The sequence below is a fragment of the Phacochoerus africanus genome, chromosome 1, assembly GCF_016906955.1.
Source record: "Phacochoerus africanus isolate WHEZ1 chromosome 1, ROS_Pafr_v1, whole genome shotgun sequence".
Taxonomy (NCBI): domain Eukaryota; kingdom Metazoa; phylum Chordata; class Mammalia; order Artiodactyla; family Suidae; genus Phacochoerus; species Phacochoerus africanus.
In genome coordinates this window covers 245,907,778-245,934,773 of record NC_062544.1, presented here as the reverse complement: position 1 = coordinate 245,934,773, position 26,996 = coordinate 245,907,778, and the positions used below count along the sequence as shown (strand labels likewise).

The following is a 26,996-nucleotide window of genomic DNA, read 5'->3' as shown; positions in this document are numbered from 1 at the left end:
GTGAAAGGAATACATTAGGAACAACAGGGAAACAGGGAAGACAAGCAATAGAGTGGGGACTGGAAGGGTGGACTAGGGCACAAGGGAGAGGGACAGGGACTGTGGGCAGCAGAATAGGAAGTGCGAAGCAATGACAAATGTTTTTTTCTTTTCTTTCATTTCTTCCATTCTTTCTGTTTTCTTACTCTTCTGTCAATAACACTATTGTCAGCATGCTTAAAGGAGATGAGGCACATGACTAAGTTACTTTTCTCCACTATTTTTCCTCTTTCCATATGTCTTCTGTCTTATTCCCCCACTTGCTACTAAGAAGTTAAACTATGCAAGCATATTTATACTGTTAGAAATACATGCTCAAGTATTTATGGGTGATATATGATTATGAAATTTTAGGAATGCAGACTTGCCTTACAATGTTCCAACAAAACAAAATAAAAATTAGAGTGAGTGGGACAGAGAATAGGCAGAACTTGGCAGATCATTGATAATCACTGACAGTGGAAGTATCTACACTGGGTTTATCACATTGTTCTCTCTACTTTGGGATATGTTTTCAAATTCCATAATAAAAAGAAATGTGTGTGGGTTCGTGTGTGTGCATCTGTTTCCTACACAGTAAGAGGATACTGTTATATTTTGTGGAATAAAACATTTTTGTCTTGTGAAGTGTTTTTTCACAAAAGGCAACAAAACTAAGACAAATATTTTGATTCAATCCTGGAGAGTATTAAAAATGAATCTTTGTGCCCCTTAGGAAAAACGCCCTTTGAACCTATTAGAGTAGGTGGAGGTAAGAGGATTAAAAGGCATTCCAGATAACACAAGTTATCATGGTCTTGGACAAGTTCTAACTATTGACAATGATTCCTGCTTGTTTCTTCTCATCTAGTCTCATGGTTCCAGGAGCTACTGCAAAGATGAAGGAGGCACTTCGTCTGTGTTGTCTCCTTCATTTCTTTTTGGTTACGTAGTTCATCTCAGGGAAAAAAAACTAAGGTAAACCTGAAGGTTACCAAACTTGAATTCTCGAGGTCACCCTCACCCTAAGTCACAGAGGCACTATTAATATTCCTGCTACCTGCAAGACATGTTAGAGCACATCCTTCTCTAGTAAAATCAGGGGACTGAAGATCATATCTAGAGGCCCCATATTTTTCTATAATATTTAAGGGTCTTTATGATTATATTTTTCTAGACTAACTAGGAAAAATTTGTATATTAAAGCTATAAATTCTAACCTCAGGTATTACTGATGATTTTAAGTAGGCTCAGGTAACCTCCCAAAAGTTTATTGAGCAAATTAAAAGTATTCTCAAGGAACAGAGTACTGTAATGAATTATTCCTTAAGCATTCACCGAGTAACAATTATACACCAAGCACTGGATTACAGGCCCTGTTTCCTAAAGCTTGAATAAAAATGCCAATGGGGAGATCAATGCAATATAATGATAAAAATGCACACACACATACACATACTTGAGATGCCTCCCCCTCATCCAATACTATAAATTCTGGCTGGGAAAAAGTAGTTACAAACCGTGAGGTTCCTACTATTTGCAACAATTAGGTATAACTGAATTACAGTTTGGTTAGAGCACAGTGCTTTTGGCAAATAGTGTCTCCCTAACAAGCCTACTTTCCCTTGAAGGTACTTCCTGAAATGCTTCAGTGGTTACATGCAGAAGGTGATACACACAATCATTAACTTTAAAAAGGAACACAAGGGAACACAGACTCAAGCTGGAAACGTTCCATCTGTAGTTGTATTTCCAGGTATGCTAACTTACCACTTTCCATGAATTCTTACCGTTTCAGGGTCATTTTCAAAGACCTCCCTAGCTTCTTCTTTACTGCACAGTTCTTCGATGCATTCTCTTTCAAGATTACCTTGTTTCCTTTCTTCAAGCATAGAATTTGCTCTGCGTTTCCTAATCAGGACCTGTGAAGCATGTTGCTTTGACAAAACTGAAAGAAAGAAGATAAGTTTACATGAACATATCTTTCTCCGCCTGAAATATTTTATTACACAATGAGATTTTAAATCATTTTCTGCCTGTAAATTACACGAGATTTAAAGTTATTAGGGTTGAACAGTGGAAAAAATGCAGATACATGAGCGCTTTGGTTAAAAACTCAGAGAGCAGTTTGGTGTGCAGCTACACACTTGTCTAATGATTTACACAAATTATTCAAGTTGATGCTTGAGGTACAATAATTTAACATTTACCTCATTATGACTACATTGGAAAGAGCATCATGCTGAAATGACTATGTCAAAAGTCATAGCCACATCGTCTTCAAAGCTAGAGTAACAGACTTTCTCAATTTTAATGGAAAACTTGTGTGATCTCTGTGGAGACAGAGAAATGCAGGAATATAGTCCAATCAGCTATTCGAAAGACACTTGAACAAGAAATTAAAAATCCATGGCAAAAGGAAGACCTTATGCAAAGCACAAAATATAGAAGGCAAAGAAAAAGTTTAGCAAATTCGGCTATTAGAAAAAGTTTAACCAGTTGACCAACAACAATAAAAATAACATAGCAAAGTTCAACATCAGACAATAGATTGGAAAGGAAGAAATGGGAGAAATGAAAGAAAAAACATTTGTTATTTCATCTTACTTCCTGTCCTGCACCCCCAACTCCCTGTCCACATCACTTGTGCCCTAGTCCACACTCCCAGCCCTCACTCTATTGCTTATCTCTCCATTGTAGATTGTACTTGTGCCTTTAAATTTTTCATTAAAAAACAATATTCTATTTACATACTAAAATGATAAAGCCCAAACTTCATACCCTCTCTTCTTTTCTTCAAATATAACTGAAGATAACTTGAGCGTCTTTCCAAACTCTTTATGTATCTGTCTACATATCTACAGGTATGGCTGGTAATATATATGATTATGCTATAGGGGTGGCATCTACAATGTACGTTTTTTAATTTAATGATATACCTTGAAGATCTTTAGTGTAAGAGTGTCTTTCTTGTTTTTCAGAGCTGCATATTATTCCACAGTACATGTATTATACATATATATGTATATATATATTTCCCATTCCCTTCTGGATAGTTACTTATGTCATTTATAATTTTTTGATAATAAAGTCTTTCAATAAACATTCCATACATACCTTTTCTATGTGCATGTGTAAAGTAGGACTTTACTTAGAAGCAGAACTGTTGAACTGAAAAGTATATGGTGAGTTCCCTGGTGATTTAGTGGTTAGGACTCTAATGGTTAGGAGTCTAATGGCTAGGTTCAATCTCTGGTCAGGGAACTGAGATCCCACATTCAGCCACTGCACGTTGAAGTCAAAGAAAAAATTATTCAAACATAAAATTTTTAATATGGATTTTAACCACAAATGGTTCTTTCATAAAGATAAGTAACATAAACAGATAAATTTATTTTCTCTTATTTCTCTTATAACCTAGTAAATAATAAGAAATAGATAATCAAAAGTTGACAATAGAATGAAGAAAGAAAAATAAAAGGCCTAATTAATCAAGACTCACTATAATTATTAGTTGAATAATTGAAAATCTTTCAAGAGGAATTAAGTTTATCTTTTTAATTACTTTTTTCCTTGCTAAAACAGAAGTTTAAATGCAATGATTAACTAACTAAAGTGTTTGAGTTATATTTTTAACTCTATCTCTCAACATCTTTATCATTGTTCATCAAGATCAAGACTGAATCAAGGCTGTGCAATGTGTCTAAAAGATGCTGTTCTGTGAGCCTGCTGCCTGCAAGTGTATTGATGACTGATAAATGGCAGCCCAATCAACAATGAAAGAGTCCAACATTGCCAATTATCTCATTTATTTGAGGTAGTTTTAAGTATGCTACTTGATAATAAATACAGCAAAAACTTGGCCCTTCTGAATGTCAAAGCAAATATGTGAAAAAAAAACAGTAATATATTCTTTTTAAAATGAGTATATTGATATAATAACAAAACAATCAAGGTCAAATGCACTTGGAAAACAAACCATAAATATCACTCCTTGGCGTTTCTTCCTTACAAAATATAAAGATTTAGAATTCAGACATTAATATTCATATTTGAGAATATCACTTTCCCTACAAGGGTCCCCACTGCAGGACACTGACAAGGTATAACACACATTATATTGATGTTGTGAAGGGCAAGTTCTCAACTGTCCAGGGAGAACCAAGGTGGTAGTTAAATGCCAACATAAATTTTTAAAACTATAAGGAAATGTAGTAACCTCCATTATTTCAGAGATGATGAAAAATCATGAGCGGGAGTTCTCGTCGTGGCTCAGCAGTTAATGAACCCAATTAGGATCCATGAGGATGCAGGTTCTACCCCTGGCCTCACTCAGTGAGTTAAGGATCCAACATTGCCGTTAGCTGAGATCCCGCATTGCTGCAGCTGTGGTGTAGGCCAGCAGCAGTAGTAACGATTCTGCCCCTAGCCTGGGAACCTCCATATGCCAAGAGTGCAGCCCTTAAACAAAACAAAACAAAACAAAAAAACAGGAGCATTCAAAATATTTTCTCTAAGGTATAAAGCTAGTAATAAATAGCAAAATACAACTTAGATCACAGATATTCCAATGCTCAGAACTGTGACCACTAATAACTACTTGCTTGCTGGTGCTTTTCAGAAAATAGGCAGAAATTTCATTATCTCCAATGATTAGAGGAATATTAAAAATGAAAACCTATACCTCTGATCTAATAAATTTTTTTTTCCTGCTTTTTAGGGCCACACTTGCGGCATCTGGAAGTTCCCAGGCTAGCGGTCAAATGGGAGCTATAGCTGCCAGCCTATGCCACAGCCACAGCAACGCCAGATCCTAGCCACATCTGCGACCTACACCACAGCTCACAGTAACGCCGGATCCTTAGCCCGCTAAGCAAGGCCAGGGATCGAACCCGCAACCTCATGTTTCCTAGTCGTATTCGTTTCCACTGCGCCACTCTGGGAACTCTGGGTGATAAAACTAAAGATTTTTTTTAAATTTGTCTAAATAAATTTTGACTGAATTTGAAAGCTTATGTTTTATTTCACCTAGGTTCACCCCAATAATACTCCCAATTGGCATGGTACTTACTAATTTTCAAAGTGTATATTAATTATTTCATTGATCCTCATAAATAATGAAATGTATTACAGGATTAGAATTCATTCCCATTTTCCTATGGAAGAAATTGGAGCTGAAAGAAGTTACATGATTTGTTCAAGGCCATAGAGCTGCGAAGTGATCCTAATGGGAAAGGAATTCAAATATACCATCCTCCTAGTTCAGTGCTCCTTCTTCCATGCATTATGCCACTTAAGGCACATGGTAATTGATTTTAAAAAATATATTATGGGAGTGCCCATCATGGCTCAGTGGAAACAAACTTGACTAGTATCCATGAAGACACAGGTTTGATCCCTGGCCTTGCTCAGTGGGTTAAGGATCCAACACTGCTGTGAGCTGTGGTGTAGGTCACAGATGCAGCTCAGATCCCGCATTGCTGTGGCTGTGGCGTAGGCCAGCGGCTACCACTCCTATTTGAACCCTATCCTGGGAACTTCCATATGCCGCCGGTGCAGTCCTAAAAAGACAAAAATAAAAAATAAATTATGTTGTCGTGTAGTGGACATGTTTGGTATCTTAAAATAAGGTATTTACAGTTCTTTATAAAATAAACCCATCCATCAACACAGAGTGTGCTCTCAAAGGCATCTACTATTCCTTTGTCAAAAAGATATAAACATGATATCACAGATCCAAAATAAGAATTACAACTGTAGGATGAGACAAATATACGGTCAGAAGTGGTGGGGTTTTTTTTGTGTTTTTTTGTTTTTTTGTCTTTTTTCTTTTCTAGCGCTGCACCTGTGGCATATGGAGGATCCCAGGCTAGGGGTCCAATCAGAGCTGTAGCTGCCGACCTATGCCAGAGCCACAGAAGTGCCAGATCCAAGCTGCATCTGCGACCTACACCACAGCTCACAGCAACGCTGGATCCTTAATGCACTGAGCAAGGCCAGGGATTGAACCTGCAATCTCATGGTTCCTAGCAGGATTCGTTAACCACTGAGCCAGGATGGGAACTCCCGGTCAGAAGTGTTTTTATCAGCTGGCTCAAATCTATCTGCCCCCAAATATCCACCCTGCTGGCATGCAGGAATGTTTAAAAAGTTCCGTTATCCATCCTAACAACAACCACGGCACTAGAAGCATGTAAATGCTGCTTTTGCATTATCTCCTTTTAATCCTAATCACAATTGTTCTGCACAAACTAAAACTGAGAGAAGTTAAGTTTAATTTTACCAAGTTCACACAGCTAAGAATAGCGTCAAGCCTGCCTCAAAAACCCATTCTATTTTTGCATTTGTTGCACTTCTAAAGAAGATTAAGAAATTTTTCAAGAACGTCCTGGTTAAAACTTAACTATGTTGCTTGAAAAGTGTTACATTCAGATTCAAATTTTTATGTTGCAATGTTTCGAGATAAGCCCTTCAAGATTAGAAGCATGACTGGGAGTTACTGCTGTGGCGCAGTGGGTTAAAGAATCTGGGGTTGCCACTGCTGTGGCAGAGGTCACAGCTATGGCCAGGATGGAATCCTGGCCAAGGGAACTAACTTCCAAATGCTGCAGGTGCTGCCAAAAAAAGAAAAAAAGAAAAAAGAAGTATAACTGGATCTGCTTGATTTTTTTAACTTATCTGAGTCATCCCTTCTTCAAAACAGTAACCACAGAAATTGAACAATCACATCAATAATATAAACATTGTGCAAACATTAACTAGAATTCTTTTTTTTAAACTGTCTTCACAGCCTTCACACGTTCCCCTCAATATTTTCTGTGGGGGCAAATTTTTTTTTTCAGCATAAACTTTATTGTCTTATCTCCAAAAAATAATTTATTATTATTAGTTCTTCATTTAAGAACCTGTAGTAAGGATAGCAGGGTTAGTATTACCTCTACTAACAGGAAAACTCTTCCCCTATTCAATTTAGTTCAACCTTGATCAAGACAAGATCCTTTCTTCAGGTGCCTTTCCCACTAGGTTGCCCAAGCTTGCTACCCCCCGTTCATGGGTGTCAGGACCATAGATCTGCAGTTTGTCCAAAACTAGTCAGTCAGATGAGGGTGAGGTGGCAGATGGAGGAGATCTAAGCATTAGGATAGTTCATCCTCTGAATCTCTTCCATTCTGTTCTCTTGTCCTTCACACAGATGGGTCTCATATTCCTCCCTTCAAAAGCTCATCTCTTTTTTCAGTTCCACTTTCTCTTTTTTAGCCATTCTTATTCAGCACCCCAAGAATGATAAACTGCCCCTATCCTAAGGATAGTTCAGCCTATACAAATCAATGTGATACACCACATCAACAAAAGAAAAGACAAAAACCACATGATTATCTCAATAGATGCAGAAACACATTTGATATAATTCAACATCCATTCATAATAAAAACCCTTATGAAAGTGGCTATGGATAGAATGTAACTCAACATAATAAAAGCTATTTATGGCAAACCCACAGCCATTATAATACTCAATGGTGAAAAGCTGAAAGCCTCCCTGCTAAAATCTGGAACAAGACAGGGATGCCCACTCTCATCACTTAAATGCAACATATATTGGAAGTCCTAGCCACAGCAATCAGACAAAGAAAAAAAAATGAAATATATCCAAATTTGAGGGAAAAGGTAAAACTGTCACTATCTACAGATGACATGACAGAAAACCTTAAAGACTCCATACAAAAACTACTACATTTTATAAACAAATTCAGCAAGGTAGCAGGATACAAGATTAACATACAGAAATTGGGTGAGTTTATTTATGCTAACAATGAAATATCAGAAAGGGAATGTAAACAAACAACTGCTGTTAAAATCATATCAGCAAAAAATACTTAATAATAAATCCTATCAATTAGGTAAAAGACTTGATTTTTGTTTTTTTGGTTTTTTCAGGGCTGTACCTGTGGCATATGGAAGTTCCCAGGCTAGGGGTTAAACCAGAGCTGCAGCTGCCATATTACACCACAGCCACAGGAACACCAGATCCAAGCTTTATCTGCAACCTACCCTACAGCTCATGGCAACACAGAATCCTTTAACCCATTAAGCAAGGCAGGGATTGAACCTGCATCCTCTTAGATACTAGTTGGGTTCTTAACCCACTGAACCACAACAGGAACTCCTAGGTGAAAGGCTTAACATTCTGAGAACCATAAAACATTTACAAAGGAAATTAAAAATGATTCAAAGAAATGGAAAGCTATCTCATGCTCTTGAATTGGAAGAATTAATCTTGTTAAAATGGCCATACTACCCAAAGCAACTTACAGATTTAATGCAATCCCTATCAAATTACCCATGACATTTTTCATAGAACTAGAACCAGAACAAATTTATATGGAACCATACAAGACCCAGAATTGCCAAAGCGATCCTGAGTGAAAAGAACAAAGCTGGAGGCATAATCTGTCCAGACCTCAGACTATAGTACAAAGCTATGGTAACTAAAACAGCATGATATTGGCACAGAAACAGACATATAGATCAATGGAACAGAATACAGAGCCCAGAAATAAACCCACATACCTATGGTCAATTAATGTTTGACAAAGAGATAAAAAAATAGAATGGAAAAAAGACAGTCTCTACAGCAAGTGATGTTAGGAAAGCTAGACAGCTACAGAAAATTGGTGAAATCAGAACACTTCCTCACATCATGTATAAAAGTAAACTCAAGATGGTTTAAAGACCTAAATATAAGTGTGGTATCATAGAACTCCTATAATAGAATATAAGCAAAATATTCTCTGACATAAATCATGGCAATATTTTCTTAGATCAGAATCCCAGAAATTAAAGCAAAAATTAGTAAATGTACCCAATCAAACCTAAAACTTTTTGGGCAGTAAAGGAAACCATCAACAAAATGAAAAGATAGCCTACAGAATGGGAGAAAATACTTGCCAACAGTGAAACCACCAAGGGATTATATTAAATATACAAACAGCTAATACAACTCCATATCAAAAAAAAAAAAATCCAATTGAAATATTGAGCAGAAGACATAAATAGGCATTCCTCCAAAGACATACAGATGGCCAATAGGCACATGAAAATACCCTCATCGTCACTAATTATTAGAGAAATGCAAATCATAACTACAATAATGCCTCACACCAGTCAGAATGGTCATCACAGAGTTCCCATCGTAACTCAGCAGTTAAGGAACCCAACTAGTATCCATGAGAACATGGGTTCTATCCTTGGCCTTGCTCAGTGGGTTAAGGATCCAGCATTGCCATGAGCTGTGGTGTAGTGGTATAGGTTGCAGACCTGGCTCAGATCTGATGTTGCTGTGGTGTAGGCCAGTGGCTAAAGCACCAATTGGACCCCTAGCCTGGGAACCTCTGTACGCCATGGGTGAAGCCCTAAAAATACAAAAAAAAAAAAAATGGCCATTACTAAAAAGTCTACAAATAAAAAATAATGGAGAGGGTGTGGAGAAAAGGGAACCCTCATACATTGTTGATGAGAATGTAGATTGGCTTCAAAAAACTAAAAGTAGAGTTGACATATGATCTAACAATCCCACTTCTGGGCTATATTTGGAGAAAACTATAATTCAGAAGGGTATATGCATCCCCTATGTTCATAGCAGCACTATTTACAAGCCAAGACATTCAAGCAACCTAAATGTTCATTGACAGATGAATGGATAAAGAAGATGTGGTACATACATACAATAGAATAATGCTCAGCCATAAGAAAGAGTGAAATACTGCCATTTGCAGCAACATGGATGGGGATTCTCATATTAAATGAAAAGTCAGAAAAAGAAAGAAAAATTCCATATATCATTTATATGAGGAACCTAAAATAAGACACAAATATACAACACTGTAAATTAGCTATCCTTTAATAAATAAAAAATAAAATAAAAAATAAACATATCTATGAAACAGAAACAGACTCACAGAAATGGATATAAAGAACAGATTTGTGGTTGCCAAGGGCAGGGGCAGAGGGAAGGATCAGGAGTTTGGAATTAGTGGATGCAAACTATATAGGATAGATAGCACAGAGAACTATATTCAATACCCTATGATAAACCATAATGGAAAGGAATATGAAAAAGTGTATATATATGTGTGTGTGTATATATATCTGAATGTCACTGCTGTCCAAAAGAAATTAAAACAATACTGTAGACACTGTAAATCAATTATACTTCAGTAAAATTTTTTAAACAACTGTTTCTAAAATAATGTGTCTGAGAAGAGAATCTTGGGCTAGCATTTGGTGTGACAGAGTATTTGAATCTTTGTTTCTTCTCCAGTGTGGGACAGGGTCAGGGAAAATGGCATTCAATGTACAAATAGAACAATTAGTTAATGATTTCATATGTAATTGTATTTTCTATGCCTCAACTGTTGAAATGGCATGTTTTGATTAACCAAAGACTGATATGAACAATGTAATGGAGTTCCCGTCTTGGCTCAGCAGAAACGAATCTGACTAGCATCCATGAGGATGCAGGTTTGATCCCTGGCCTTGCTCAGTGGGTTAAGGATCTGTGCTGTAGGTCACAGATGTGGTTCAGATCCTGCATTGCTGTGGCTGTGGTGTAAGCCAGCAGCTACCACTCCGACTTGACCCCTAGCCTGGGAACCTCCATATGTTGTGGGTTTGGCCCTTAAAAGACAAAAAAAGAAAATAATAAAAATGCATGTAATATAGGGAGACTTTTAGTTAATAATGATGGGAAAACATATGGCCAAATATTACATATTTTATTTTAAATAATCACATATTAATTAAGTGTAAAAGCTTTCATTTTTTTATCATAAAAATTTCTACCATAGGAGTTCCCATTGTGGCTCAGTGGCAATGAACCCAGCTAGTATCCATGAGGACAAGGGGTTGATTCCTGGCCCTATTCAGTGGGTTAATGATCCGGCGTTGCTGTGGCTGAGGTGTAGGCTGGTAGCTGCAGATTGTATTCACCCCAACCCTGGGAACTTCTACGTGCCACAGGTGTGGCCCTAAAAAGAAAAAAAAAAAAAAAAGGTTTCTACCACAGACACAATTGAGGAGAGTTATTTAAAAATGTGAAGGTTGTAAGGAGTAAGAAAAACCCGAAGATAGATTTTTACTTAGGCATTCATCAGGCTTTATAATCATTACAAACTTTGAGAAAAGCTTGTGTTAGTCTTCAGAAATAAATGCTACGTCTGAACATGTGCTATACTTCAATTTTTAAAGAAAGTTTACTTTTTTAAAAAAAGAGTAAACATACTTGCTTTTCTCAAAATTTCATACTTTGTTTCATATTGAGGACTACACTGCTGAGCAAGTGATTCTTCTCATATTATTATAAGAGTTAGAAAGGCATTAGAAAAAGTATTCTGTAAAGGTGAACAATGCTGCTGTCCTTCAAGAGAACTGAGCATTACACAGGCTCATGAAAAATAATTTAAGAGAATAAAAAATCATAAGAGGTAGGTCTGGATAGGGTTTAAATCTGAGAAAGAAAAAGAGGAAATAATCTGTGAATTATATGCTGCACATAGAAATGTTCTGAAACATTTGGATTAGAAGAGGTGATCGTTGGTATTCATTTTGAAGTAGAAAGCCATTGTTGGCTTTAAAAAAATGTGACCATTGACCATTATTTCATTTCTTTTCTCCTGTATAAGTGATAAATTAAGGTACTCCATTTGAAGGAACTCAGAGTTCAGATTTTGGCATGATGTGAAGAGAAATTTTCTACACCCTTCTCTTTTATTCTCTAGACTACTACACTGCAAACTAGCTATACTTTCTGAGGCAACATTGGGTAGTCTCTTTTTAGGATGTGTAGCAAGATATTCACATAGTCATCTTGCTTTGTCTTTTTTATCTCCTACACATTAGGACACCAAAACACCGTCTGATTTGATGTCACGTACCAAGAAGTTATATAGCACAGTAAATGTTTTGTTTTTGTTCTATTTGACCTATTTTGTTAGGGTGGCATCAATTAATGTTATTAGTTCACTGGCTTGTGTCTGTATTTATGTTTGGAAAAGCAAAAGGCAACAATGAAAGAGCTGGCCTAATTCCGCAATATCCTACATCCTGTAACATCTCCCAGATCTTCCCAATAAGCAAGTCTGAAGTATGTTCAAAGGCTTAGTTAGAAAGACTCTAGATCTCAATGGCTTCCCATTTGACTCTTAAGATATTATTATTTTGTAAGTGCTGATAAGGAAATGAGATTATTTGAAATATTGGTAAAAATTGTATAGGTGTTTATAATTCAATACAATTTCTGCCAGGCTTTCAGAAGCCCCTACTGACTTTCTAAAAGGCTATAACACACAATCTAAATAACAATGGAATAAAATGAGAACTTATTAAGGAAAGGACAGAAAATGATTGGGATAAGCAGTGGAGGGAAAGAAGAAAAAAAAAAAGCAAATGATAAGGAAAGGTGCAGTTAACATATAAAAACTCAGGCCAACCTAAAAAAATAACTGCAAAATAAAACAAACAAAAAATAACCAAACTATCTTTCCCCAAAAGGAACCCTTATACGCTGCTGGTAGGAATGTAAATTGGTTCAGCCACTATGGAAAACAGTACGGAAGTTCCTTTAAAAACCTAAAAATAGAACTAGCATATGATCCACCAATTCCACTCTTGGGTATATATCTGGAAAAAAAAAAGTAAAAACTCCAATTTGAAACGGTACTTGCACCCCAATGTTCACAGTAGTACTATTTACAATAGCCAAAATATGGAAGCAATCCAAGTGCCCATCAACAGACGATTGGCTTAAGAAGATATGGCATACAAAAACACACACACAATGGAATATTACTCAGCCACAGAAAGAATGAAATGTTGTCATTTGTGACAACATGGATGGACCTAGACAATATTATGCTTAGTGAAGTAAGCCAGACAAAAACAAAAAGTATATGAAATCACTTAAATGTGGAATCTAAAAAATAATACAGGAGTTCCCGTCGTGGCGCAGTGGTTAACGAATCCGACTAGGAACCATGAGGTTGAGGGTTCGGTCCCTGCCCTTGCTCAGTGGGTTAACGATCCGGCGTTGCCGTGAGCTGTGGTGTAGGTTACAGACGAGGCTCGGATCCTGCGTTGCTGTGGCTCTGGCGTAGGCTGGCAGCTACAGCTCCGATTCGACCCCTAGCCCGGGAACCTCCATATGCCACGGGAGCGGCAAAAAGACAAAAAAATAAAAAAAATAAAAAATAAATAAAAAATAATACAGTGGAGTTCCTGTTGTGGCGCAGTGGTTAACGAATCTGACTAGGAACCACGAGGTTGTGGGTTCGATCCCTGCCCTTGCTCAGTGGGTTAAGGATCTGGTGTTGCCGTGAGCTGTGGTGTAGGACACAGACGCAGCTTGGATCCCACATTGCTGTGGCTCTGGTGTAGGCTGGTGGCTACAGCTCTGATTCAACCCCTAGCCTGGGAACCTCCACATGCCGCGGGAGTGGCCCAAGAAATGGCAAAAAGACAAAAAATAATAATAATACAAATGTATCTACATACAAAACAGAAATAGACTCACAGATACAGAAAACAATCTTATGGTTACCACAGGGGAAAGGGAATTGGGGAGAAATAAGTTGGGGCATGATATAAACTACTATTCATAAAGTAGATAAGTAACAAGGATTTACTGTATAGTACAGGGAGTTGTACCCAAAACCTTGTAATAACCTATAATGGAATACAATCTTTTAAAAAAGCCCAAATCAGCATGCTGTACACCTAAAACTAGCATAATATTGTAAATCAACTATACATCAATTAAAAAATAACTATCACTTAAAAAAAGAAAGAAGGAAGGAAAGAAACTGACTTTTCTCTTGCATCATAATGAGAAAAAACAACAACAACAACACCACAAAACATTTTTGTTCTACATGATGAAGCACTATGGAACCTGTGCCACATGACAACCTCTGTCCTCCCAACCCAGCAAATCCATATGTTGAAACAGCAGTCTCCAGTGTGGCCTTATTTGGCAATAGGGCCTCTAAAGAAATATTAAGGGTGAATGAGGTCATAAGGGTAGGGCCCTGATGCTATAGGATTAGTGTCCTTAGAAGAAGAGATGCTAGAGACCTTGCTCTCTCTCCCTGCATGTATGAACTGAAGAAAAGTCATGTGAGGACATAGCAAGAAAGCAAGATCTGCAAGCCAGAAAGAGAACCATGGCTAGAAACTGAACTGGCCAGAACCTTGACCTTGGACATTCCAGCCTCCAGAACTACAAGAAAATAAATTTCTCTGGTTTAGGCCATGTAGCCTGTGATACTTTGTTCCAGCAGTCAAAGCAGACTAATACATAAGGTAAAAAGATTAGCGACTATTTCTAGCTGCTCTTTAAAAGCATGGAAAATGGTGATTATGGGAGTTTCTGCTGTGGTACAGTGGGTTAATGACCCAGCTTGTCTCTGTGGAGTTACTGATTCAATCTCCCGGCCAGGGTACAGTGTGTTAAGGATCCGGCATTGCCACTGTGGAGTAAGGTCAGTTCCTGGCTGGGGAACTTCCATATGCCACAGGTATGGCTGACAAAGCAAAAAAGAGAGAAGAAGTGGTGATTATGGTTAATGATGTCAGACTCAAGGAGCTTTTATCTGTTCTCTCTCTGAGATTGCATAAAAATGATAAGATAATTTTCTTTCTCTTTAAAAAAAAAAAGAACAACTTACAATAGTTGAGAGAATGGAAAAGGTTATTGTTAAGTTATTTCAGCAAATTCTCCAAGCTGGAAGGAAAACTAATGAAAACCTGTTGATGAATAAAACAAAGGGAGAAAGACTTGATCAAAAATATGAGATACAGATACAAGGGAAGTAAGAACCTTTTTGCCCTTTGGAAATAAGAAGTCTCAGAAAGACTATAACACAGCATTCATTAGTGGAGAAGGGCAACCAGAAGCAGGGGGATTAATTTGAAAGTCCAGCAATGACACACAGTATTGTTTCCGAATACAACCCAAAGTACATGCAGCAGTACACTCATAGTGAGCCCAATAAACATATCATATAAACGAATCAACAATGAGTGTATACAGAGCTACCTGCTAACTCTCCCATTTAGAAGAAAGACTAGTAGAAAACCAGACTGATACATAAAATAGCAGAAGAAACCCACACAAGTCACCTAAAACCAACCCAATACTGTTGCTTCAATATGAAGAGGCAACCAAGAGTCATCAGAAATAGAGAGGAAAAAATTAGCAACTACCAACAGCATGAAAAAGAAAACCAACAAAAGAAAAAAAAATCAGGTAATTCAGAGAACTTTAAAAAACATTTTAAGCCTAATGAATATTTTTACAGTGATTTAAGAAAAAAAATGCATCCATGAAAGAAATGGATGAAAGTAAAATCAAAGAAAAAAGTACTTTGGGAGTTCCTGTAATGAATTCGACTAGTATCCATTAGGTTACAGGTTCCATCAGTAGTAATGAATACAGCTCAACAGTAATGAATTCAACTAGTATCCATGAGGTTGCAGGTTCCATCCCTGGCCTCGCTCAGTGCGTTAGTGATCTGGCGTTGCCATGAGCCGTGGCAGACATGGCTCGGATCTGGCGTTGCTGTGGCTGTGGCATAGGCTGGCAGCTGCAGCTCCGATTTGACCCCTAGCCTGGGAACTTCCATATGCCACAGGTGTGGCCCTGCCTAAAAGAAAGAAAAAAAAATACTTCAAGAAATTTACAATATGATTTTTACTTAAAAAAAGGTTGAAATAAAAAATTAAATCTCTTGGTCTATAGAGCAAATTTCAGAAACAAGAAATATGTGAGTCAAAGTCACAAAGGATCAATTCTAGAGGAGTTCTGGAAAGAAAAAACAGAGGATACTGATGAAGAAAATTATCATATAAGGACAGGTAGAACATTTTCCAGAGCTGATGAAAATTACTAGTCTTCATATAAACAGGGCCTACTCAAGTAAGAATAGGCATCAGATTAATTATCCAACTCCATTCAGAATAGGAAAGCAACTGGAGTTTCTCTCCCTCCTTCCATTGAGAGAAGAGGCAGTCATTTTAGTCTTAAAGATAAAACTTGAAAACTGCTCCCTATAGATAGGGTGATGTTGCTTGGGAAGAATGCACGTATGGAACTGGGATGACAAGAAGATGAGAACTTCCACTCAGGGAGTTCCCGTTGTGGCTCAGCAGTAACGAACCCGACTAGTATCCATGAGGACGCAGGTTCAATCCCTGACCTTGCTCAGTGAGTTAGAGATTACACCTTGCTGTGGCTGTGGTGTAGGCCGAGAACTGCAGCTCATATTTGACCCCTAGCCTGGGAACATCCATATGCCACACATTCACGAAAAAAGGCTAGAAGAGAAAAAAAAAAAAAAAAAAAACTTCCACTCACTCCAAACCTCATCCCAGTTACACTGTGAAAGAATGTTAACAGGGCAGCTAGAAAGTGTTATTTTAAGAGTTCCCGTCGTCGAGCAGCAGAAACGCATCCGACTTGCAGCCATGAAGTTGCAGGTTCCATCCCTGGCCTCACTTAGTGCCCTGAGCTGTGGTGTAAGGCACAGAAGCAGCTCAGATCCCACGTTACTGTGGTGTAGGTCAGTGGCTACTGCTCCAATTCAACCCCTAATCCTAGGAACCTCCATATGCCATAAGTGCGGCCCTAAAAAGCCAAAAAAAAAAAAAAGTGTTATTTTCAAAGAGTAACACCCTCACTCCTTACCTGGACAATTGCCCTTGCCCAATTCCCACACAGGTCCCTAAAGAGAAACCTGCCCACTTACAGAGGACTGATAACAGCTTTCCCAAAAGAGAATGTCCTGTTAGAGAAACTCTAAGCCAGTTATTTAGACAATCTAATCAACTTCAAAAAATATGAAGTAACACCAGATATTTGTATAAAATTAACAGCATGAAAGAGAAGGGCAGAAGTTCTTACTGTGGCTCAACCATAACAAACCCAACTAGTATAGATGAGGATGCAGGTTCTTTCCCTGGCCTCCCTCAAGTGGGTTAAGGATCCGGTGTTGCTGTGGGCTCTGATGTAGGTTGAAGACTCGGCTTGGATCTGGCATTGCTGTGGTGTAGACTGGCAGCTACAGCTCTGATTGAATCCCTAGCCTGGGAACTTCCATATGCTGCAGGTGCCCTATAAAGAAAAAAAAAAGAAAAAAAAAAAGGAGGTAATTGAAAGCACAGAAAATATCTTTCAAAATTCTTTTTTTTTGGCCACATCTGCAGCATGCAGAAGTTCCTAGACCAGGGTTCAAACTGGCACCACAGCAGTGGCAACGCTGGATCCTTAACCAATAGGCTACCAAGGAATTCCCTCTTTGAAGACTCTTTAATTAATATCCTAAATAAATTGATAGGATCTGGCATCCATAAAATAAAAGTATGTTATGAAAAAGGAGAAGCAGAGAACTAAATTTGATTTTGAAATGAAAAGTTAATGGATGAACAGAAAAACAGAATGGACTATTCCCCATACCCCACAAAAGTAAGCCCCTTTTTATTCCTATTGCATTGACAAACATTTTAAAAGAAGTTAATATCCAATGTTGGCAAAGATGAGAGGAATTAGACATTCTTTAAGTCTACTTATAAAAGCAGATTTCCAGGGTAAAATCTATCAACATGTATCTAAAACCTGCAAAATAAGTGCACCCTTATTAATTAATTGTTAGACATTCAGCTAACAATTCTACTTCTTGGAAATTAAACTGAGAAAATGAACATGGATATATGCAATGAAATATATATGAATATGTTCATCACAATATTGATGATATAAGTAAAACCCTGGAAATAATTTAACATCCAAAAATATGGTTCTGGGTAAATATCTTATGGTGAACATACATAAAGGAAAATAATCTATTTTAAAGTGTTGCATAGATTTTAATTTATTGATTTTAAAACAATCATCATATTTTTAGGTGAAATGTCAAGCCACAAATAATATGTAGAGGAAAATCGCATTCTTGCACTTTCATATTTTATTTTCTAAGAATGTATATATACAGACAAAAGGGCTTAGAAGAATATAAAGCAAAATGTTACATTGCTCTCTCGCTAATTAAACTTAAAAGGCATTTTTTAAGCACATATGTATCTGTATTTCAAAATTAGATTATAGTAAGCATAGATTACTTGAATGATTTTAAATTTTAGGGTGATAGTAAGCTTAAGCTAATAGTTTAAGCTGGAGAAAGACGTCCAATAAGGCCAGAAGTTCATAATGGAACTCCAGGAAACTCTAACATTTAAGGAAAAGCAAAAGCATCAAAAAAAAAAAAAGAAGCAGAATTAGTAACATGTAAGTAGAGGAAGAAATAAAATTTGAATTTTTTTTTTCTTTTTTGGTGGCACACAGCATATGGAAGCTCCCTAGCCAGGGATCCAAGCCACAGATGTGACCTATGCCACAGCTGTGGCAATGCCAGATCCTTAACTCACTGCACCACAACGGAAACTGTGAAGATGTTTATAGACATAAAAGGAGGTCAATTTTAAAAGGATAATTTTCAACAGTGTCAAATGTTGCAATGTTGATAATAATAATTACTATTATTTAAAATGAGAGTTTAAAATGTACACAGTTGGTTTAACAATAGAATCACCATTAATATTCTCAGTCACCAATTCCAGTGGGAGGGAGAGAAGAAAGGAAATGAAGATCTCCAGAATATAAACTCTTTCTCCAAGATCAAATGGGCATAGGAAGAGGAGTGAGTAACAACTTTAGATACAGGCAGAGTAAATGTAACATTTTCCTTAAATTGAGAAGGTGCTTCACAGAATAGCTGTGAAATTCAATAAGAAAATGCCAAACGTTATTTTGAAAGATATATAAGGGAAATATATTACAGGAAGAACAGAATGGTTCAAGCTTTAAGTGTGCAGAGGAATCACCTGATAGTCTTATTAAAATGCATATTTTGAGTTAGTAGGACTGAAGTGGGGCCAGAAATACTTCATTTTAATAAACTCCACAGTAATGCTGCTGCTGCTGGTCCATGGACTTACATGCAAAGCAAAGCTATAGAAAATGTTTTAGGGATTTTACTTTCTAAATCTAAATCCATTTTTTGAGGCAATTTCTAAAACAGTAACAGTTCTCACCATAGGAATAATTTCAATATCAACAGTTATAATATTTTTTCACCCTGCCCCATCATTAGTCAACTCAATGTCTTTATACTAAGCCTTCAGCTGGTTTGTTAGTAGGCTTAGTCAATTATGCCCTCTCTATATCAAAAATTTTATTCAGATATTTAAAACAACCTCATACTATGTAATATATATCACCAAAGGTTAAATAGACAAGCATTTGTGCTTCTCTTAGAGTTAGAAACAATCCTGACCTTAGAGTAAGACTGTTTGTAACAGAGACGATGCTGACCAAATATTCCCCATGCTTCCTTGGGTTGGGTCTATTTAAACTATAATCAGATGTGAGTTTTGTCATTTGCACACTAAAGCACTTAAGAACAAGTACACCTCAATTGCTTTTCTTTCTTGAAGGGACATTGGAGGCTGTGTGTTCCAGATGGTACAACTAATGATGTAAGATATTTACACAAACTACACTGGACTTTACATGATTAAAAAAACAGACTTTCATTTTGCTAAACCACTAAGATTTGGTGATTTGGAGATTAATTTCAAGATTTGTGGATTAAAGTGTTATCACTCCACAATGTATCTTATCCTAACTAATAAAAGATTATGAAAAGTTAAATTAATACTTAGAGCATAATGTGCTAATTTGCTCCTTCATTAATTCTAAAAATAAGAGGGTTCTAGAGAAAGCAAAAACTCACATAGATAAGACAGAGAACTTCAGTTTATTCCCTGAATAACACAACCAATAAAGCAAAAGAAAAAGAGCCCCCAAATATTTAAATATTAGAGAATAGCAAATAAATAAAACAACAATTTTCTAACTTATCCTTTAATACAAATGTAGAAATAAAAATCCTAGAAAGCTTTATCACATGCCAATCTATGATAGGAAAAAAAAAGGAAAATAAAATCTTATAAAGTATCCTAAAGTCTGGGAAGCTTTGGACAGATCACATGGGATGGTTGGGGAAGACAATAAAGAGAAAGAGTCTTCTAAGCAGGAGAACTAGCAGGTGAAAAGACCACAAGGAAGAGGGGACACAGAATGATCCTTTTGGAGTAGAGCAGCAGGGAAACTCATTTGGAGAGAAGAATCTGGAAGCCTCCAGATCAGGGGCCTTGTACTCCATGTTCAGTCCTCAGAAATAGAAGAGACAAAACCAGCAGCAGCAGATGCCTCCTGTTGATCATTTAGAAACAGACTGCCATGTTGAGAAGAAAACCCCCTGGTGGGAAGGGTGGGTGCCCTCACAAGCTGACAGCCAGTCCTACAGCTGCCAGAAACTGAGTTCTACTAATAATCAGTAAGCTTGGAAGAGGATTCCAATCTTCATTCCTTTTGATTTTATCCATAAGACTCCTGAGCAGCATCCTAAACTTGAACCTGGACTTCTGACTTATGAAACTATGCAAAAATAAATTATGTTGTTTTAAGATGCTAAGTTTGTGGTAATCTGTTACACAACAATAAAAAACTAATACCAAAAGGCGTATAAAGTTTTGAATCAGGCTGAATGTATTAATATTGTTCATTTCATTCTATGTACTAGCTAGGGACACTAGCTTCAGTTCTGACTGCTGACATGGTTAGCTAATGCCATCCCAGACAAAACCTTGGCACACACTGAACAACACTGAAAAGCCAGACATTCCTTGGCATAATATAAGGGAATGAATATACAAAGACTAGGAGACAGGCATTCTGCCTTGAATGGTTCACGTGGTCCCTACCTATTCAGTTCCTCACGTATCCATCCCACTCCCTAATATAGAAGAAAAGAACATATTTTCATGAATATTATAAAAACAGATTATTGAGGAATTTTTAAAAAGCATTTTACCAGCTGTTATCCCTAGATCAGAAATCCTGCTGGGAGATACTGCAACGAAATGGGCTCCCAAATTTCAGGTGGGATGGGAGAAACCAGGGTGAGTGAGCTTAGGTAGTGACCTGAATCAAAGTCATTGATCAAATCTTGGAGAAAGGATTAACAGCCAAAGATCTCCCAAGAATGAGATGGAAAGACAACCCACAAAATTCTTCATGGAGTTTACCAGTCCAAAACTCTCTGGATTAGCAAATAGAGACTGTTGAGTCACAATACAAAGAAACCACCACCTTGTCTTAATTACCAATACAGAACCTCTTGAATGAAGCAGAGGAGAGATACCCTTGAAGCAGTATCTATAAACTTTTCTCCTACCTTTCGAAAACACAAAATAAATGCACTGGGTAACTGTACTAAGGAAAAAAATTCCCCCAAATTTAGTTATTATTAGATACTGGCATTTGAGAAAGCAAAACACCTAAGATCCAAGGTATGTTGTTCACAACTGAAGTTTTTGAATCTCAGTTGACGAAGGGAATTCTGTCCTGAAACTATCTAACTAGAGGCCCAGTCAGCCTCAATCTTCAATCTGTGAGAGGCCTGAGAACACTGAACTATTTTCAGCAACAATTTGGTCATGTTGGAATATTCCTGCCCTAGTAACAGATAAGTTGTTATCCTGGATGGCTGTCACTAAGACAGTAGAATAGATTTTGATGAATCTCTCATTTTTGAGGCATATTCCCTTTTTAATCTTTTTACAATATGAGCCCCAAAGCTGCCAAATGTAGGAGGGAACCAGAATAAGAGAATGCCCTCTAGCAAGTTCAAAGTTCATTTCAAGCAGTCTTTCCTGTAGCTGAGCCAATTCATCAGATCCAATCAGGCTCAAATAGTCCATAGAATGCCAGGGTACTCTTGAGAGACTGTAGCAAGTCCCAGAAGAACTTCAGTAGAGACGTCTATGAATTGGGACAAAGTCACATTTCTTTTTTCCCTTTGAAACTATTTTCCCTTTGAGAAACTTGTTCCTGGTGCCCTTTTGGACTTTTGTGGTATAAAGATCTGACACAGGAGACTCTGTGATTTGATCAGCTCATCACGAATGAGATTCTACGTTTCTCATCTAGCCATAAATTTAGTTATGACAGGAGTTCAGTTGTGGAATATTCAAATGATATGAATGGGATGAGCTTAAAGCACTGCTAAGTGGCCTATGCAGATGGCTCACTCTCCTGACTTCTTTCCCTCCCTCCAGCTCCCTTTATGGACTCATAAAGAAAATCCCATGATCAAGAATGAAAATGAAAAGATGCTTCGGTGTGATGTACCACCGTGAGCCAGAGGTAGACCTGCTATAAATCTAAAGGCAGAAATGGACTAACAAACACAGCATCTCTCAAGGGTGATGCTGAAGAGCATAGGAGAAACAAACCCTTAAGATGGGCAGACAGATAAACCTTATTTTTCACGTTGTTTAGAATGAGAAATTATCTGATATCAGGATCTCAATGGTTACAAATGGTCTGTCCATTTGTTTAGAGATCTGTAAAGTTAGATCTAAGGCTTAGAAACAAGGAATTTTGGGCAAGAATTGCCTCAGAGCTGAGAATATTTGTGTTCCAAGCTAATTTCACAGGATAGTCCCATACCAGAGAGGTTCCTAATTATAAGAGAGGACAGAATGGCCCACTTAATGACTGTCAGCTGTGTTTCTTTTCAAGTAATCTAGTGCAAGGGCCATAAACTCAAAAATCTACAAGTGTCAAACAGGTACCATAAACAAGGGAAGAGAATTTGCTGATAGAAAATGAGGGATCCTTGGATTTATGGCAAACTGGAGAGAGTATATTCTAGCTAAAGAAGGTAGCCATGAATCAGCTCTAGCTGAATCTTGCTATGTTGGAATGTGGGCCCCAGTATTACAAGATCTTCTTTTGTTTTTCCAAAGAGGTCATGAGGAGTTTCTGTCGTCGCTCTGCAGTTAATAAATCTTACTAGAATCCATGAGGATGCAGGTTCAATCTCTGGCCTCACTCAGTGGGTTAAGAATCCCAAGTTGCCATGAGCTGTGGTGTAGACCACAGATGCAGCTCGGATCTTGCATTGCTGTGGCTGTGGTATAGGTGGGCAGATGCAGCTCCAATTTGACCCCTCGCCTAGGAACTTCCATATGCTGCAAGTGCAGTCCTTAAAAGTAAAATGTAAAAAAAAAAAAAAAAAAACCAAAACTTTAGATGAAATTTTCTGATTTTTAAATCGCCATGAGAACCAACACACAAGTCTGTGGGTACATATGGACTTCAGGCTGTGGCTTTGTGTTACTCGGTCTAGTATCTATTCAATACTCATAAAATAGCAGTCATGTATCATGGCAAGGATGCAGGCTACCTGTAGACTCAAATACACAACTTTCCCTCACAGAGACCACTGCACACTTGCTACTAAGAAAAAAAGCAAAACACCAAATTTATTAACAGAACTTCCATTCATTCAGCTGTTGGAAGTTGGACAGACTACAAAATTCAACCAGTTACCTGGTGAATGGCTGACTACTTAGGGCACTTTTTTCATGAAAGAGCAGTGATTTGTACTTATAGGTTAGAGATATTTAATAAGGAAATAAATCAATGGGGTGATTATTATGGTTTTCATTGGTCTGTGTATTATGATACCTGGAAAGAGCTAGCCTTATGAAATTCCGAACTAATTATTCAGGGCTCAGGTATGGCCTTTTGAGACACACTATCTTTGAAAATGTGATTTTTTTGAAAAAGTGCTACATGCTCTGAATTATCTTATATGGTGCTCTTTTTCCTAAAACCAAAATGCATAGGTCAGGAATGAAGGCAGAAAAGGAAGAAGTATTTGTTATGATTTTATAGTGACTGACTTTTTAATTCAATTAAACTACAATATCTTTAAAAATAAAGGCCTTATAGGGCCAACTATTCTTTTTTTTTTTTTTTTTTGGCCACGCCTATGGCATGTGGAAGGTCTTGGGCCAGGGATTAAAATTGGTGCCAGATCTTTAACCGGTTGCACCAGAGGGGAACTCTAGCGACAACTTTTCTTTATATGATGTATTTGTAGAATTAATTTAGCCACTGTATCAGTGTTTGTTTACCAGTATACATGACAAGTATATTTCTCCATCTACATGGTTTGATTATCTGTGTATAATATACATACACACATTTTTAACTCTGCCTAGGTTCAATGAAAATGTAACAATCTCTACAAAAAGAAAGGGTTTAGCAAATTCCTGTGATGACAAGCAGTAAGTGTGGCAAGCCATTTTTGCCTTTTTCTCCTCTCCAAAACACTGGTTATCAGACAAATACTTAATTGTCCTAATGAACTACATAGATAATGAGTTAGTGTATGTGCTTAATGATATAGGTTTGAATGTTGAAGTTCTGCTATTGTAGGTCTTTAGTAATAAAGATCAACATATAGGCTTAACGACAGAGGTTTGAATGTTGAACTTCTGCTATTGTAGGTCTTTATTAAAAGATCAACAAATGTTTTAGCCTTTAAATTAGAATTTTAAAATACTTCATTCATCCTGATCTGTAACTAGTAAAAACCAGTGGGATATTAGTAAATACCTATTTAATTGCCCTGAAATTATCATCTTTGAAAAGCTTACATTGGAGCTTTAAGCAACTTAAAAGTTATGGTTTAATTCGGAGTTTATCTCTCCCATGCCATTTCCTGAGAATAAAACATAACACAAGTTAGCATTTTTGATCAGTGAACAGGCTTAAACTTTAGAGAACAAACTAACTGACAACTAAGATGTGCTAAATGCCTTAATATCCCTATGTATTTTTTAGAGACCTGCCTTGAATCCAGGCATGGGAACATAAAGAATAGGAAACACAAAGATAAAGTTCAAAGAACTCATGCAAGGACCTCAGCAGTGGCACTCGGTGTCAAAAATCCCCAGTACAAAATGATCTAAGAACTACAATATTTAACAGTCCTTTTGATTTCAAGGTTAAAATGACATCTCCCTACTGCTCTGCAAACCCGCAGTCATCTCAAAACAATTAGTTTGTCAATGCTGAGATAAGCAAACCAAGCTCAAAGTTCAGAAATTGCAATAGGGAGGTAGGTTGCAGCAGGGGGTGCTGGTTGAGGACAGGAGCTTGTGCAAAGGGAAGACAGAGTGCGTTAGCTTTTCCTCTCGCGTTTTATACTATAACGTGCCCATCTTTCTCCTCTGAGAACTTCAGCTGTTTGTGGCAAATGGGTAGGTGTCCTAATTCTTTCATTGATATTTAGTGTCACTCTAGTTCTAGAATCTGTCCTGTAGGCAACCCCGGATTCCCAGAGCAGGGTAAATATCAACTCTGTCCCACCATTACACTGCCCACTAGATCCACGGCTGATGGAAGCAGCCGAGTGATTGCTGGACTTACTGGCAACTTTCTAGGAGGCTGAAGCCCTGGAAAAGAAAATCCTCCCGACAGGGCTCGTTCAGTTGGCACAACTGAGGAAAGAAGAAAAGACCCTATTGATTACTCACAGTTCGCCTCCAAGACGGGAAGCGCTAGGGCGAGGCACGCCAGCAGTGCCCCGCAGCGCCCACCCAGGACCCTCATGGCGAAGCGGGCGGAGGCGCAGGCGGCAACGGTGGCGCGTCTCTGTGGGGACCCTTGCGCTCGGCGCGCCCCGTAGCTGCGACCCGGGCGCCGCTCTCTGAAGACTGCGGCGCAGCGGCGCCTGCGAGCTTACGAGCCCGCGGAGCTGCCGAGCTGGGGGCGGAGGGGACCGCCCGCTCCCAGCTCCCAGCCCCCAGCCCGACGTGGGAAGTGATAACAAGGACTTTTCCAGGAAGCTTTTCTTTTCAGAGCTGGGGGCAGGGCTCAGGGAGAGTGCTGGAGGCCTAGTAAACACTGTCCAAACGTCCTTCCTCGCTCGCCCTTTCCCAATCTCCAGCGTTTGTGGTTTGACAAGGGGAAGGAGAAGCAAACGCAGTAAAAACAAAACAAAACAAAAAACCCTCCAGTGAGCTGGAGTGGAAGGCTGAGCGGCCAAGAAAACTTTGAGGACTCAGAGTTAGGAGTACCCCCGGCTTAGAAGGAAAAATCAGGAGAGACTGAGGTTGGTCATGAGGATGTTAACCTAAACCTAGAGAACACTAGGAACGCTACAGAACACAGAAGTAATAGAAGCAAATATGATAGTTTTGATCACGCACATTTTTGTTTTGTTCTTGCATTTATAGTGTTAAAAAAAAAACTATAGCAAAAACATGTTTTGGGGGAAAAGAGAATGTATCAAATTCTATAAACTTGCAACAGTTCGTGTTTTTGTTTTTTACCCATAACCTCTCCTTTTTGTGTTTAGACATGCACGCGTGAAATGTTACTTAATGTTGAAGTCCGCTGTTGGCGCGAAACTACCTGGATTCAAATGGCAATGCTCTGCCACTTACTAGTTGTATTATCTGTAAATAAATGGGGGTAATAGTAGGTTTTTTCACAATGTTAATGTAAGAATTTAAAGAGGTAACACGTGAAGCAATAAGTGTGTTAAGTAGTAGTACATACTTATGGCACACTTACTATTATCACTTGCAGTATTTCTCTGCACATGAACATATCAATTGATTTATTTTGTCTATGAGTCAAAGTCAATAGGCTGATCATCTTTCAAGGGTGTAATCCTGCTCTGGCTTTCTGTAGTTTTGTGATCCAGCTGCATGGAGGATGATATTAGAATCACTTTTCTGGTAAGAACATTTGCAAAGGAATTGCTGAATATATCCATATACTTCCCTCTTTTATTTTTTTAAATTAATTTATTTATTTTGTCTTTTTGCCATTTCTAGGGCTGCTTCCTCAGCATATGGAGGTTTCTAGGCGAGGGGTCTAATCAGAGCTGTAGCCGCGGGCCTACGCCAGAGCCAGAGCGACGCTGGATCCCCAGCCATGTCTGCTGCTTACACCACAGCTCACAGCAACGCCGGATCTTTAACACACTGAGCAAGGCCAGG

At 37.9% G+C, this 26,996-nt stretch overlaps 1 protein-coding gene across 1 annotated transcript in view; it reads right to left on the bottom strand.

Annotated features, from left to right (window-relative positions):
• The window catches only part of PROS1 (protein S), a 78,896-nt gene extending 52,991 nt beyond the window's left edge, over nt 1–25,905 (bottom strand). Inside the window, exons 1-2 of the mRNA XM_047794331.1 lie at nt 25,524–25,905; nt 1,809–1,966 (exon numbers count right to left, since the gene is read on the bottom strand). Coding sequence (XP_047650287.1) covers nt 1,809–1,966; nt 25,524–25,599 — 234 coding nt within the window. The 5' untranslated portion in view covers nt 25,600–25,905. The remainder of the gene's footprint in view (nt 1–1,808; nt 1,967–25,523) is intronic.
• Between the last annotated feature and the right edge of the window lie 1,091 nt (nt 25,906–26,996).